The following is a 16,518-nucleotide window of genomic DNA, read 5'->3' as shown; positions in this document are numbered from 1 at the left end:
AAATCCTCCTGTCATTCGCAAAGGACGGAAAAGGAGTTGTGGCAAGACCTAGACCGAGGAAACTGCCTGACTTTTCAGCAAGTTGGACAGATGTCACATTAACCTCAGCAACCTTAAGATCTGTTTTGAAAAAAAAAAAAAAAAAGTAAAAGAGGGAAAAAAGAGGGAATAGCACTTAAAAATTCCGCCGCGGAGCTTTGCAGGTTTTGCGACCCATTCGCCCCTAGAAGACAACCAATTCCTGCGCGTTCCGCTCCGTTCACCCTCCTTCCCAGCTTCTCTTGAGTCTTTTTTGCCCCTTTTTCCCACGCTCGCCTTGAACGGGGACTTGGGAGGCAGAAGGAAGGCACCAGTCCCCTTTCTCCTCTTCTCCACCAAACCACCGCAGCCGAGCGCGTGAAGCTTCCCTTTGTTCATCCGAGGCTCGCTCTCCTCTCCCGGCAGAACCACCTGGATGCTCTCCCTCGGTGACATTTTGCGCCGGGGCTGGTGGGTGGCTGGGGTGGAGCGAGAGGAGCCCGAGGGGGCGGGGGCGGAGAAAGGTCAAGCCCAGGGAAAGGCAGGAGACGCCTTTCCTAACCTGCGTGGCGGGGTGTGCGCGCGGTTATTTATTTATTTTCTTCTTATTTATTGATCGCACGAGCAGAGCGGCGCGGGGAGCTCGGGGAGATGCAGGACCACCCACTGGCGGGGAAGCAAGGAGCAGTCCTCCCGCGCCCCCGCTCTGCCGAGCGCCTCCAGCCTCCGCGCTCGGACGAGAGCCCTAGCCGGCCCCGGCTCCGGCCCCGCAGCGCCGCCGCCGTCGCCCGCCTGTCAGCCCCGCAGCCCCGCCACCCCGCAGCCCCACACCGCACAGCCCCGGCCCTGGTGACAGCGGCCGCTCAGTAAGTTGGCAGGAGCGAGTGCCCTCGCCTCCCCCGCACCTTTTGAACTTGTTGCTGTTGCTCGGCTCGCCTGCGCCTGGCTTTTGGAAGGTGAAAAGGAGGAGGGAGGTACGGAGGGATGGGGGAAGGGGAAGAGCTCGCTTGAGCTTTATTTATGCTCCCTGGGTGCATCGGATCCGGCTGCTGGGGAGCTGCTTTCTCTCCTTTTCCTTTTCCGGGTGCACAGCGAGGAGAAAGTCTCCATGCAACTCAGCCCCAGCGCGCACTTTGCCAGGTAGGTACCACGGGCGAGGCGCGTTCTACGCGGAGGCAGATGCTGCTGCCGCCACGGTGGTGGCGGCTGCCAGCTCACGGGCTCAGTAACTGTCACACTGCACCTGAGCTGAACTTGAAAAGAGAGTGAAGGGGCTATTGGGCGAACGCTTTTGGCAGACACAGAGGGTGTTTGTAGACGTGGGGGAGAAGGATCTATGTATTAACGCTCCCCACCGTGCCCAGGGCACATCACCTCCATCTCTGCAAATACGGGAGTAGTAGAGGCGGCAACCGGACTCCCAGAGACGTGGGGCAGCAGCTGTGACTGTATCTCCGAAGCTACAACAACAGGTCGCTTGTTTGAGACTCCTTTGGCGGGAAGGGCTACTTGGAAAGGGAAGGTTTGAAAGAGCGGAAAGGGAAGGTGAGAAGGTTCCCCAATTTCTCAAAATAACACCACTGGGTGACTCTTCGTTTTCTCTCTGCTACTCCACATACTGACCCCATATCGTCTAGACTCTGTCAGGGGAGAAATTAGACACCTGTTTGAAGAAACTGCTGCATCCAGTCACCTGTGTACTCATTCGTGCCAGGAGGGGGCCTGTGCAACTGCTGACACAGGTTGGGTTTGCTTCTACTGGAGGTGATTACATTTAAAAAAAAAAAATTGTTATTCCTCATACCTGAGAGGAAAACTTGCCTTCCTGAGGACTGACTTCACCTGGAGCACTGTTTTGGAGTAGGGTGATACCTCTGAACCGTGTTCCCCAGTACTGGGCTTGAGACGAGGAGGGTACCACTGTGCTTCTTTGGCTGACCCACTGTAGAAGCTCCTTTACTCTTGGTGTCCCACTTCCTGGCAACATGGCGGCTGGTGTGGCCGCATGGCTGCCCTTTGCAAGGGCAGCAGCCATTGGGTGGATGCCTGTGGCCTCTGGGCCCATGCCTGCTCCCCCAAGGCAGGAGAGAAAGAGGACTCAGGATGCCCTCATTGTGCTGAATGTGAGTGGCACCCGCTTCCAGACGTGGCAGGACACCCTGGAACGGTACCCAGACACTCTGCTGGGCAGTTCTGAGAGGGACTTTTTCTACCATCCAGAGACTCAGCAATATTTCTTTGACCGTGACCCAGACATCTTCCGCCACATTCTGAATTTCTACCGCACGGGGAAGCTCCACTATCCCCGCCATGAGTGCATCTCTGCTTATGATGAAGAATTGGCCTTCTTTGGCCTCATCCCAGAAATTATTGGCGACTGTTGTTATGAGGAGTACAAGGACCGCAGGCGAGAGAATGCCGAGCGTCTACAGGATGATGCCGACACTGACAACACTGGGGAGAGTGCCCTGCCCACCATGACGGCTAGGCAGAGGGTCTGGAGGGCCTTTGAGAACCCCCACACCAGCACAATGGCCCTGGTGTTCTACTATGTGACAGGGTTCTTCATTGCCGTCTCAGTCATCGCTAATGTGGTAGAAACAGTGCCCTGTGGGTCTAGCCCAGGCCACATCAAGGAGCTGCCCTGTGGGGAGCGGTATGCAGTGGCCTTCTTCTGCTTGGATACTGCCTGTGTCATGATCTTTACAGTTGAGTATTTGCTTCGCCTGGCTGCAGCACCTAGTCGTTACCGTTTTGTGCGCAGTGTCATGAGTATCATCGATGTGGTGGCCATCCTGCCTTATTACATTGGGCTGGTCATGACAGACAATGAGGATGTCAGTGGAGCCTTTGTCACACTTCGAGTCTTTCGAGTCTTCAGGATCTTTAAGTTTTCCCGCCACTCCCAAGGCCTCCGCATCCTGGGGTACACACTGAAGAGCTGTGCCTCGGAATTGGGCTTCTTGCTCTTTTCGCTCACTATGGCCATCATCATTTTCGCAACAGTTATGTTCTATGCAGAGAAGGGGTCTTCAGCCAGCAAGTTCACCAGCATCCCTGCAGCATTTTGGTATACCATCGTCACCATGACAACACTAGGGTAGGTGCCATCAAAGGAAATGGGGTGGAGGTTGGATGTGGGGGAGTTGATTGTGGGTCTATTAAGGTGCTATGATACTTCAGAGAAACTAATTGTTTTCTTTTTCCTAAGTACATTTAGGAAAACATTATCTAAATGATTTGGAAAGTCTTCTAATCTGTGAAATGGTATGATGCAAAGATTGAGGTACTAGTGGGTTGCTGGCAGATATCGAGTATTGACCCCTGAAAGGGATAAATACACAAATTTTGGAATTCCTGAATATAGGAGAATGTTAAAGATATATGTATGACTATATAAAAATATATAACAAAGAAAAACAAAAACAAAACTTATGCCCTAATAAATATGTGAATATGCACAACATGTACTGCAATGTTTAGAAAATGCTTCCATGCATTCCAATGAAAAGTTTCCATGTATATTTGAAGTATTATTTTTCTGTTGATACATAAGGAATGCATTTCTCCCTCTCAGCATCACAATTCTTATTTTACAACATGACAAAAAGTAGATTGTAGATGTATCAGAAGAATTTTAAAATATGCATGTAATAATAGGTGCATTTTCATTACAGCTGATAGGTTATTTTTTAGTCTGTCAGGACTGAAGCTGATCAACTCCACAAAATGTAGTGGAATGATATTTAAAAGTCTAGGTTCACAGTTTCAAAAAAAAAAAAAAAAAAAAGAAGCACATGATTGTCATCCACACTTTTTTTTAGAAACTACAGATCCTGAGCAATGGATCCACACCCACTAAATACGCATGGAAGATAGAGCAGTGAATGTCTGGTGAGATTGATGTTCACCAAGGACAGGCTGCATTATACAATTTTGGTTCCTAATTTCCTTCTAGAATTCTTTTGTGCATTCTTTAATTGTGGGGGGAAATGAAGTTTTATAACTGAAGGGACTATTTTGAATTCACGTGTATTTTAAAATAGATTTTTAGGGCTAGTATTAAGAATTGTTTAGATGGTAGGAAAAAAAGAAGTGTCAGGTGATTAAGAATGTTAATCAAACTGCTGAAAGTCGCAGCATTATACATATTAGAGAATCTAATAAAATAAAATGGTTAGAGCCTTTTACTTTTATTAGATTTTAGATAAGCCAAGGAGTGATGTTATTGCCCTTTCTTCAGCTTTATGCTACTTTTCTTGCATAGGTAATCAGTTCAGTAAGGATTTGGTAATGGCTGTAAGAAAAAAGTTATTCCCAGGGCTGCTGTTTAAGTTTTGTTTCTGGCTAATTTCATTGGCTTCCTTAAATGACATTGTGGTTAAAGTCAATTTTATTAGACATATTGTGTTCAACAGTTTATCATGTTGTCAGATGGCCACCTAATGGAATATTTTTTACATGAGGAATTTTGGGTGAGTTAATTAACAAATTATTATAAAGTAAAATACAGTGCTTTTGATTTTGACATAGTCTCATTTATTTTTGAAGACTTATGGGTAGATTTTTTAAAAAGCAGTTAGTGAAGTTCATATCATATAGCTTATATTTCCCTTTTATTTGGTTGACAATTTTGTGACAGACTGTGAAGAAGATTCAGAATACCTTAGGTGCTTTTTCTTTATTAAAAGATAATTTGGTGTTTTTTTTTTTTTTGTCTTATTGCCTTTATGTCATTCGAAAATATTATTATGGGACAATTGAGCAGTGTCAATCACTGTTATGATTGTAAATTAGAAGTATATGTGAATATAAAAGAATGCTTCAATAAAGGAAGAAATATTAAAAGGAAATAATACTTTAAAAAATTGGTGTATATGGCAGGTTTTCATGAGGTCTCATGTCATTTCACTCTTATCTACTGTCTAGATATAGCTATATCTACATATAGATATGTCTTGAATGTAGGAACTATTACAATGAAAGTTGTTGAGCTGCTAATTTCATCTAACTAAAAGTTCTATTCTATACCTGAAAAGTTGGTATTATTTTAATATTTGTTCCCTGAAATTACTTCCAACTTTTATTTTGAAATTTGTTTGTTTTCAGAAAAAAATGAAGAAATTTTAACCACTAATGATAATGTTTATTATATAAACAAAATGTTTATAAATACTTATTTTTGCAGTAAGAAACTGAATAATAATGCTTGAGTAGTTCACACATTTCATAGGTAAGTAGAATAGAAGGATTAAATATATATATACACACACACACACACATATACATATATGTACACTTTATCAGAACTTGGAAGCAAAACGGGAATTAGTTTCAAGACAAGTTTCACTGAAGTTGAAAATTTTAATTTTCAGGAAATTAAGCTAATTAATGATTCTAATGGAATACACCATCCAACTTTTCAGATGTGGAAATGTTACTGCAACCAAAATGAAGAGTATATGTAGACATTTAGCAAAGCATATGCTTTATATAACAACAAAATTTCTTAGGAAAATGTATTTAATTTCTCATCAAAAATATTTATAGTGCATTTTAATTTCCTGGAGAAATAGATTCTTAAAAGCAGTGCCTTTTTGATTTCTTATCTGTGGTTATTTTGTGACTCAACAGCATTATGTAGGAATAGAATATATTCAGCAAAAGCCATTGCCTGACAATCTTTTATGCTGCCGTTTTAGAGGATAAAGTATAAAGTGTAAACTTTGTGGAATGTACGCAGTACTTTTAGATACCATGAAGTTGTGTCTGTGAGATGATCAGAATTTTCCATTATACTCTGAGCTTTTTTTGGGAGGTGGGAGTGGGTACCAGGAATTGAATTCAGGGGCACTCAACCACTGAACCATATCCCCAGTCCTATTTTTTATTTTATTTAGAGACAGAGTCTTACTGAGTTGCTTAATGCCTCACTTTTGCTGAGGCTGACTTTGAACTCGTGATCCTCTTGCCTCAGCCTCCTGAGTTGGGATTATAGGGGTGTGCCACCACACCTGCCTGAATGTGACTATAATTTTAATGATACTGATTTTCATCAATTAATGATAATAGATGTGAAAAGGTGATCCTAAACAATGGCTATCAAAAGTTCCAGCTTATGTAAACATTACCTACATGAGAACAAATACCCAAGAGCTTTGTCATGGAGGACTGGTAGAATTAAAGACTACTTCTCAGGTCATTTTACACAATATCTGTAAGTCTGTTCCTCCATTCCATCCTTTCTTTTTGAAGATATTTATTAACCTGCTCAGGGCCCTGGTTACCGTTTTGCCTCCATCCCACCCATTTCCCTTTCCATGGGAAAACTCTGATTACTGCCTTAGTTTGCCGTGGTGAAAAAGAGAGAACATCCGTTGATAGTCTTTGTTCAGATGGTAGTGTTTAAATGTTGCTCAATTCAGGAAACTTCCAGATGTTCACCAATAATAATCAAAAACTATTTAAAAATTTGTTCAGTAGGGTCAAGCTTCAGTTTGTCCTTGTACTTCATGATCATGATTTGGGATTTAAAAGTGTAACCAGATGGCATATTGAATAATTTGAGGAACTATTCATATGTTAGGCAATATTTATATTCCTGATCAGGATTACTAACTGTTTAGATAATCAACTTTTTTTTTAAGAGAGAGGGAGAGAGAGGGAGAGAGAGGGAGAGAGAGGGAGAGAGAGGGAGAGAGAGAGAGAGAGAGAGAGAGAGAGAGAGAGAGAGAGAGAGAGATTTTTAATATTTATTTTGTAGTTTTTGGTGGACACAACATTTTTGTCTGTATGTAGTGCTGAGGATGGAACCCGGGGCCGCATGCATGCCAGGCGAGCGCTCTACCGCTTGAGCCACATCCTCAGCCCCACAGATAATCAACTATTTAAAAAAAATTTTCATTGCATTCTTGAGGATCAAACCTAGGGCTTCACTCATGCTAGTCAATCACTGTACCACTGAGCCAAATCCAAGCCCTAGACACATTTTTTAAGTGATGATATTGCTTATAATATAAATCTTAAGACTTCAGACATATCATCTTGTGATCCATACCACTTTTTACATTTTAAAACCAAGTTGTTTTCATCAAAGTTTCCAGTATGGAGAAGAAAGCTGCTATATGGCATTTCTGTAAAGTTCATGTTTAGAATGAAATTTTTTGATGTTATTTTTACTTTTTGTAATTCTGGGGATTGAACTCTGGGCCTCACACATGCTAGGCAAATACTACCACTAAGTGTGTATATATCTGTGTCCCTACTTAAAGTTTTATCTTGAAATAGGATCTTGCTGAGTTGCCCAGGCTGGCCACAAATTTGTGATCCTCCTGTCTCAGCCTCCTGAGTCGCTGTAAATTTTGTGTATTTAACTACATGAATCATATTCTGAAGTTTGAACAAATTTGGGAAAGCAAAATATTTGTTTATATCGTGTATTTACCTGAAGCATGGTAGAAGTACATTTTTGCTCTAAGGAAACTTTGTAGTTGTCTATTGATTAAAGCCATCAAAAACTAGCAATATCATATTTCAATTTTAAAAGGTTTAGTGAATTTGTATTTTAAGAAACAAAAACAAACAAACAAAAGCAAGGGCTGGGGGGTATAGCACAATGATAGATCACATGCTTATGCACTAGGTCCAGGGTTCAATCCCCGGTTTTTTTTTTTTTAAAGGCAAAATAAAATTTCATTGCAATTTTTTTATTTTTTTCCTCTTTTGGTGTACTGGGGATTGAACTATGTCACAAGTCCATTTTATGTAATTTCATTAATTTTTTAACATATTTTTTGGAGAAAGGGTCTTGCTAAGTTGATAAGGTTGGCCTTCAACTCCTGCCTTAGCCTCCTGATTAAATGGGATTACAAGAAGGAGCCTTCATGCCCAGCTCATTGCAATTTTTCTAACAACATGACATTTTCAAAAAAGGAAAATTTGCTTTTTAGAGTGGCATAATTTGAGAGGCATTTATCATTTCATTCATGATCATATGTATGCTATATGATAAAAAGAAATATAAAAATGCTCTTAAATAGCATCCTCCTGCTACCTGTCACAATTCTAATTACATTGGGGAATATAAGGAGTATATCTTGCAAAATCATTTACGTAGAGACTTTCAGTGCATGCATCTACTAAAACTGATGGAATTATCCCCCCTTGTGTTAGCCTCTGAACTTAAATATTGCTAATGTGTTAATCTAATAATGTTTACAGAGTTGGGGAAGTACTAAAATTTATCTGATTGGGGAAGAGCCCAATTATGGGTAAGAGTCATTTTAATTTTGGCATACTACAACATATTTGTATGAAGTTCTGTGGAGAATGTAAATGGATAGAAGTTGAAATGTGGTATGTATTCTTCTTTTTAGTATTAAACACTATCTTAAGTGTTTTCATATTATTGCAGCCATCATTTGAAATAGAAACAATATTTGAGTTGGCATTTTAAACTATGTGAATTTTCCTACCATGTAAAACTTTTTAGCACGTACTTCCTTTCTAGACAATATGTCAGAAAGAAATAATATATGGTATCTCAACATGGTACTCTAGATAAGGGAACATTATTGATTTTCAGTGGGTCTGCTGTTTGTTCCTTTTACTGATGGACTTTGTCTTACATTTATTTTTATAGTTACACCAGTTAATTCAGAACTTTTCTCCCAGTTATATTCATCTTTGAAAATGTATTACTGACATTAAGATCTCTTATTAACTGATCATTCAATTCCTAGTGGAAGAAAACTTAGCTGTCATTTATTTAAAAATTTATCATTTCACACTTGCAAGAATCTTGTGACTTTCCCATAGTTAATAACATTAAATAATAGCAGTACTTTTGGAATTTCACTTTTAATCTCATTTTTTTCTTAAGATCTTCAAATATTATCTAGAAATGTGCTGTAATAATTATCTGGGGATTGCTTCTGATAAGAGTAGGAACAAGTTGGGAGTTTATTCCATTCATATAGTGAATTTCTCTCCTTGTTCTATACTGTGTGTCTCACTTTTCCCACATTCCTTAATATCATTGCTGGCTTTGCCTTTGCTTTTTATCATGATGATGCCCAGTTGATACAATATAATGATATGTTCTCATCCAGTGAACTTTTATGCCACTTGGGGGAAACTACTTAATGGTACCTGGACTGACAGAAAAGTAAATCAGTCATTTTGCCTACATTGAATAAAATGAATTAGCCTGTGAATTGTTGAAAATGTGCAATTTAACTTCTTTTTAATCGGAAGAACAAGAATAGGCAAAGATCTTTGACAGTAAAGGAAGCATTATTTTTCCTTCAGAACTATAATAAATTCATTCCTATTTCCCTCTCCCCATTTTCTCTTGTGTTTTATATTATTTTCTGACCACAAATACATATGCAGAGAGAAATAAGTATTGTTCTCCCCTTAGGTCCAGCAACTAGATTCAGCAGCATAAAATATTGTCTGGTATTGAAAAGATACCCAATGGTGAAACACCATCTCTTTATATTTTTGTGTGCACATTATAGGGTTCTTTGCTTTATCATTTGAATGTTTTCCACTTTTGTTTTCTTCTCCAAGAACTAGCCTCTGCCTTGATCTTGTTCATGAAAACTTTTCAACCTCCTAAGCCTACATCACCTCTTGTTGGAATTATGTTTGACTTTAGTATTAAAGTCTCATTTTGCATATAATTTGTGGTTTCATTTCTTACACACTATATATATATATATATATATATATATATATATATATATATATATATATATCACTTATCCAAAATTCTTGGGACCAGAAAGATTTCAAATTTTTTGGAGATTTGATTCTGTAATTTTTGAAGGCTTATTACCTAGGTCAGTCCTCAAATGTAGAAAAAGGTCTGTGTTTATGTATTTGGATCTTGAAATGAGTGAATACCTGCACACCATGGAGAGGTCCATAGCAACGTAGCAGTGCTGTCTCAGTAGTAGCAATAATCTACTAATATAAGAGTCTTGGCTTTGTTCCATGTTAAAAATATTTATTTATTTAGAGAAAAGGGAAAAATAACTTTTATTGATTTGCTAGCAGAAGAGAAACACAGGGGACTCCTGTCCTAGAGTCTGTGATTCTGCCTACCAGAAGGAAAAAGGGATTTTTAAAGAGGTGATTTAAAGGCTTCATTCCAGGTTCCCTTGCCTGGAGTTGTAATTCACTTGTTAATTTGGGAGACAGTCATTTATTAGTTCTTCTGGCACCATCCTTGAAGTCTGAATTACCTCTTTCCTGTAATGGGTGTGTGCTCAAGAATGAATAACTCTGCCTAGGTTGGGGAAGAAAGGTAATCCAACTTCTTCTGAGATTAGGAAGGGAAAGTTAGGGAGGGGGAGAGATTAGGGAAGAGGAGGGTCATGTTAAAATATTTAAATTTATTATTTGAGCATTTTGCCTTATGATGTACTATAACCCACTCTTTTTGTCTTTCTCTTTTGACTGGGAAGTGTTGTGAGATTTATCTACTTTTTTAATCTATAGCTAATTTTTTTCTGCAAAGGTTAGAGTTAATGGTTGTTGACTAATTTCTGCATAGAGATAGTGAACCATTATCTCTAAATTACATATAAGGTACATGAAATTGTTGTCAGGAAGTCCACATTCTAAGGGCTTAAAAGGTGTACAAAATATAAACATCGATGTAGATACACAAAATGGTATTGTTCAATCCACTTTGCCTTGGAAATTTTGAAAGTGTGTTATGTAAAGAAAATCTGAATCATGAAAATGTGGAGGGAGTAGGGAAGGAGTTATCAGAAGTTAATGAGAAAAAAACAACACTAAAAGAGAGGATAACAGTTGAAATAATATCAAATTGGATGGAAAGGCTTTGTTCTAAAAGTAAAAGATCTTGTATTATTTTTAAATGTTATGTGGACCTAATTCACCCATCTTCCTCTTTTTTTTTAAAATACAAGTCATAGTGCTTTTGTAGACACAAAATAATATCAGTGGCATACACTCTCAGGAAATCAAAATGTGGCTCAGAGTTCAATTTAATTTAACAGACTTTTTGATAACTTATTTCTTGTTGGCCATAGAAATAAGCATACACCCAGCTTCCTACCTTTAAGCAAGGTGCAGATCTAAAATAGTGGGGAAAGGCAGAATATATAAATTTGTGCTATAATTCTAGGTCCTGATGAGTTCTATGAAAGAAAGAAATCTGGGTAATAAGGCTGCAGTTTGGGAGAAAGGACAGAGACGGTCTTTCTAACATGCTGACATCTGAGTTGATGGCTAACTGAAATGATAAAGTGAGTCTGAATATCTGAATGAAGAGTTTTAGAGAAAGAGAGAAAAAGGTTCAGGTTATTCATATCACTTATCCAAAATTCTTGGGACCAGAAAGATTTCAATTTTTTTTCAGATTTTTTTTTGGTATATGTATATGAGGTATCTGTACATAGTACACCATAAGGCAAAATGCTCAAATAATGAATTTAAATATTTTAACAGGTATCTGAACACAAAATATATTTGTTTCATATACATCTTACACACAAAGCTTCAGGTAATTTTATATAATATGTTTAGTGCACTAAACAATTTTAAATGATATTTTAATGCACCTGTGATTGTTACCTTGTGGCATCATAATGGCACTTAAAAATTTAGGAATTTGGGAGCATATTTCATTTGGATTTTCAGATTATAGATGCTCAGAATGTACAAACATCAAGGGGCTGAGGTTTGGGGTATTCTGTCTAATGACTTTGTAATTGAAGCAATGGAGTGAAGAGTTTAATAGCAATGAGATCTGAAAGATTTTTGAGATGAGATGATACAGGATCATTGTGAAGACTTTTGTTTCCTTCCACTGACTTTAGCAGCTAGATTTGGTGGTGTGGGATATCTTCTGGTATGATATGAAACCCCGTGGTCACATACTGTCTATTCATTTCTGTGCACATTTGCAAGACTCTATGATTTTGTAGATTCTGTAGAATGTTTGCCCTTTAGTTTTCTTCTTTGAGAACCAGTCTTTGCATTGACCTTCTCCTTGAAGCCTTTTCCAACTCCCAAATCTTGTCATCTCTAGTTGCAATTACCCTTGATGTAACTAAGTTTCATTCTGTATGTAATTTTACTTCTTGCCTTCATAACTAGTTTGAAAGGTTTTCCAGGTTTGAGTCTGCATCTGTTAGAGACTTAGCCTATATAATGCTCAAATGTAGAAAAAGGTATGTGTTAATGTGTTGCAGATGTGAGTTGATACCTGCATTGTCACAGCACTCCTTAGCCATGGAGCAGTACCATCTCAACATAGGCAGTAATTTACTAATCTAGGCCAAACTTAGATCTTTTTCATAAAAGATCATTTTACAAATAACTTCATCATGTACAGATTTTCATTTTTCATTAGATTTTTCATATTTACTTTAGCTTAAAATTTATATTGAGTAATTCATGAAATTGTCCAAAAATAGGGCATTTTATAATAATATATGATTAAATTATTAGCTGATTAAAAATAAAATAGTTCAAAGAAAAAAAATGAATTCCACATTTTAATTGAAGAGACTACTGGTGGTCAATAGATGGAACTATATGGAAACTTATAGGGGAATTTAAAATTTTTGAGTATAGCTTTGCAGATTAACAGCTGTAAGTTCTAGTATTAGTGCTTATTTGGCCATGCTTAGAAAGTCTATGAGCTACCCAGTATCCATTAATAAACTCTATGGTGAAATTTAAAAAAAACAGAGAATATCACATTAATTTTGAATTCTATTTAAACTAATTTCATTCTTTTTTTCTCATTTTTTAGTAGGTATGTATATATCCTCTTCAGGTGTTTAATTATTTTTATGACTTTGAAAGAGAAAGTGGTTTACATATCTTGAAATCTCTGGAGATTGTCATACAATAAGATTTTTTTTCAGTACAAATCAGATTGTGACCATGAATATGGCATATGTATAATGAAAACTTATAGAGGCAATGCATTGATAAGAATCACCATATTGGAGAATTAAACATAGTCATGAAGGGATAGTTGGAAGACTTATGGGTTTAGAAGAAAAAGAATTGAATACAAATATATATGCTTGAATCTAAGGGAATTAAATGTGGCATCAAACTTTGGCATGCTGTTTTCATTAAAACATCTTTCATCCAGATAATTCTATATTCTACCCAGAACTTCTGTTCAGAGGCTGGATTATTCATGAAGTAAGCTGGGATTCATGAGGGCCATCACACAGGAACTATTGTAGTATTCCTGGGCTTTGCATGTGATGAAGTTGGATGATAACTATACTCGCATCATTACCCTCCTTTCTCTATTTTAAATGAGGATCTGGTTTCCTTTCTTCATCTACAGAAAGTAATGTTATCTAATCCTATGCCATTTTATTACAATTTAGGAAAAAATGTCACCATGCATATTGAAATTTATTAATTAAATAATTTCCAATTCTTACCAAATGTGGTATGTTTGAATTGGAAATGTAATAAGCTTATATATTATATTCTTAAATTTGATCAACCCCCAAAATGGACATTAGATACTTTATTGAGTCAGAAAAGAATGTCCTGAATGGGCTTTCCCAAAGGTGTGAGTTTTCTATTTCAGTCCAAAGGTATTAAAATAATGGACTTTTAACATAAATGGCTCATTAGTTTCTATAAAACTTCTCTATTTAATCTTGAAACAAAAGTGAAATGTAGTTTTGAAACTCTCATAAAGTCCCCAACTTATCTTGTGAAGGAACCTATGCTAGATTTCTGAGGGCTCTTTTGAAGTCTAATGCTCCTAAGAGTACAACACACTGGAAGCCATTTTACTCCTAATGTTTCTTATTCTACTTGAAATCAGTCCTTATCATTAAAGAAAATATTACAAAGAACACTGAGCCATAAAAAAAGCAGGTCTGGAAGTTTCTCCATGATATGATTAAAATTTTGATAATGACTCCATAGTTTAAATATAATTTGAAATCTAATGAATAAACAAATTCCTAAGTTTCATTTTATTATTCTTTCCTTGGTCATCTGGTGATTGTTAAATATTTTTGAAACTGAATAGAATTCACATATTGAACTGAATTTTAGATAATGAACTAGTTTTGATTTTGTTGATTCTAATATTGATGCTTTTGACAGAAAGCTGTGAAAACATTGTTAAATCATTTGATTTGTTTGGGTCTAAAGAACAGAAAGTCAAAAGTTGAAGGTTCATAATTTGCTATTAAAAACTCATGTGCATGTTAAAGTCAAATAAAAGATTTGAAGGTATTCTGAAATTAAACATTATGACTTAGAGTGCATTTTGAAGGAATATTTTCAAGCTTATTTAAATAGTATGTTTCTACTTTGAAAAGTATGAAAAATGCCATTTTAACCCCTGCAGTTACAAAGAGGAAAATAATGCCTCCTTTAATTTCCTTAAATATTTAAGTTTGCTAGAAAAATAGGTAGTAAGTAAATACTTGCAACATTTTAGGAAAAATATTTAAGATGGAGCGAAACTGATAAATTATAATGGAGGGTCTTTTATTGCTGTAACATTTTATTTTATTAATTTTATTATACATATTTTAGAGCATTTGTTAGTGCACTAGAGTTATATGTAATACTTGGGTTCATTTTGATATAATTATACATACATGGAATATTTAATTTGCTCCATTTCCGTCCCTGGTACCTCTTCTGTCCCTCTCTTTCCCCCAGCCCCATTCTTCTTACTCTGCTCTACTGGTCTCCTGTCTGTCTGTCTGTCTATCTACCTACCTACCTACTTTTAATTGGTACTTTCTAGATATACGTAAAGGTGGAATTCACTGTGGTACATTCAAACATGCACACGGCTTAATTTTGTAAAAAGCTAAGCCCTTGATACTAAGAGCCAAAAGAACTAAACATTATTGTTGGCTTTATTCCACGTGCACACAATTTTAACTGTTATTCCTTTTCACATCACACTTTTGTCATTCATATATGCATGACCCTCTTTACCATCTTACCTATGCAGTTAGTAATATTTTAATAATGTAACTTGTGCATGTGAACCTACTGCCTCAAATAAAGGTATATCATTGATATTAACCTGCATCTAACCATGTGCACCTTTTCTTCCCATCATGTTCCACTGTCTCTCCCCATTTCTACTAAAGTTCGCCATTATCCTATACCCTGTGTTTGTTATTATTAAAAATTTATTTTTAGTTGGGAGATTTCACGGAATTTATGAAAGGACATAATGTTTCATGTAGTCTTGAGTTTTGTCATATAATATTATTTCAGGTTTATTACATAGAATTTCTAAGCACTGCAATGTATTTTGATTACTCTATAACATCTTATTCTATTATGTGAATATACCATAGTTTATTTCAACTATTGTTCTGATGATGACACTCAAGTTGGTTTCAGGTTTTTTGGAAGAGTGCTGATATACAAATTGTTGACAACTGTGTATGTTTTACCTTAGGGTGAAATTGGTGGGTTGTATTTATGAATTTTCATTTGGAGGATAATACCAATTTTTTTTTTTCTGAAGCTGTTTCAGCAGTTGATACTCTTACTATCATCCCCACAATTCTATGAAGCAAGTACTTAATATGAAGAAATGAAGGCTATTATTTCCATTGGTATTGGTTTTACCATGATCTTTTGGAGATGAGAAATATAAATGCAGCAACCATAACTTGAATTTTATTCAACTCTGTGATTTGTAGTTAGATCCTTTCCAAGTCCAATAATATGAAAGTTATCAAACTTGAAACTCTCTCATAAGGCTTTGGTTTATTTATTCTTGTGAAATTAAGAATGAGGATTAAAGGATTGAAGTTGATATTCAATTAGTTTTCTGATATTTTATAGTGTTCTATAAAAGGTTATATGTGACTTTTTACAAACATGTACAATCAAGAAGACATTTACATTCATTTCATTTGTATTGTTTACTTTATCAGAACATTGCTGGAGTTAGAAAAACTACTCTAATTTTAAAACATCTCACAGGCATTCAGGAGTGAATGCATCACAGAGAAATAGGATATAAGAACAAATGTCAAAAGGAAATTGCTTCCATTCCAGGAAATTCTTAATTATGGGAGCTAAACTGAATATTATTTCCAATCCTTCATAAATAGTCTAGTAATTTGTATATTTGCAATAAAATTCAGTTATTTTGGAAAACATAATTAACTTTGGAATATATATATATATATATATATATATATATATATATATATATAGTCTTTCTTTTTTAATATAACATTTCTGCTGTTGGCTTTAAAATTGGATGAATTTAAAACAAAATGTCAGAATATAGCACAGTAAATATTCTAACAAAAACAAAAGTAATGTAATTTTGAAAATGGCTGTATACTATTCTTTATGGAAATAGGGCATTTATTGAGGGCTGGCATAGTCTTAGAGTAGTGAGAAGTGAAGTGTCTATTGATTTTGCAGAGAACTTCATTATTTTCATGTAAAGAGTCCAAATACATTCATAATAATCTAGGA

The 16,518-nt window shown here is 36.5% G+C and overlaps 1 protein-coding gene across 1 annotated transcript in view; it reads left to right on the top strand.

The window, feature by feature from the left end:
* Nucleotides 1–370: 370 nt before the first annotated feature.
* The window catches only part of KCND2 (potassium voltage-gated channel subfamily D member 2), a 457,887-nt gene continuing 441,739 nt past the window's right edge, over nt 371–16,518 (top strand). Inside the window, exon 1 of the mRNA XM_081286837.1 lies at nt 371–3,118. Coding sequence (XP_081142963.1) covers nt 2,004–3,118 — 1,115 coding nt within the window. The 5' untranslated portion in view covers nt 371–2,003. The remainder of the gene's footprint in view (nt 3,119–16,518) is intronic.

This window comes from Spermophilus citellus, assembly GCF_964194105.1.
Source record: "Spermophilus citellus genome assembly, chromosome: 3".
Lineage (NCBI taxonomy): Eukaryota > Metazoa > Chordata > Mammalia > Rodentia > Sciuridae > Spermophilus > Spermophilus citellus.
Note: the sequence above shows the minus strand (reverse complement) of the source record. Positions and strands in the feature narration are given on the sequence as shown.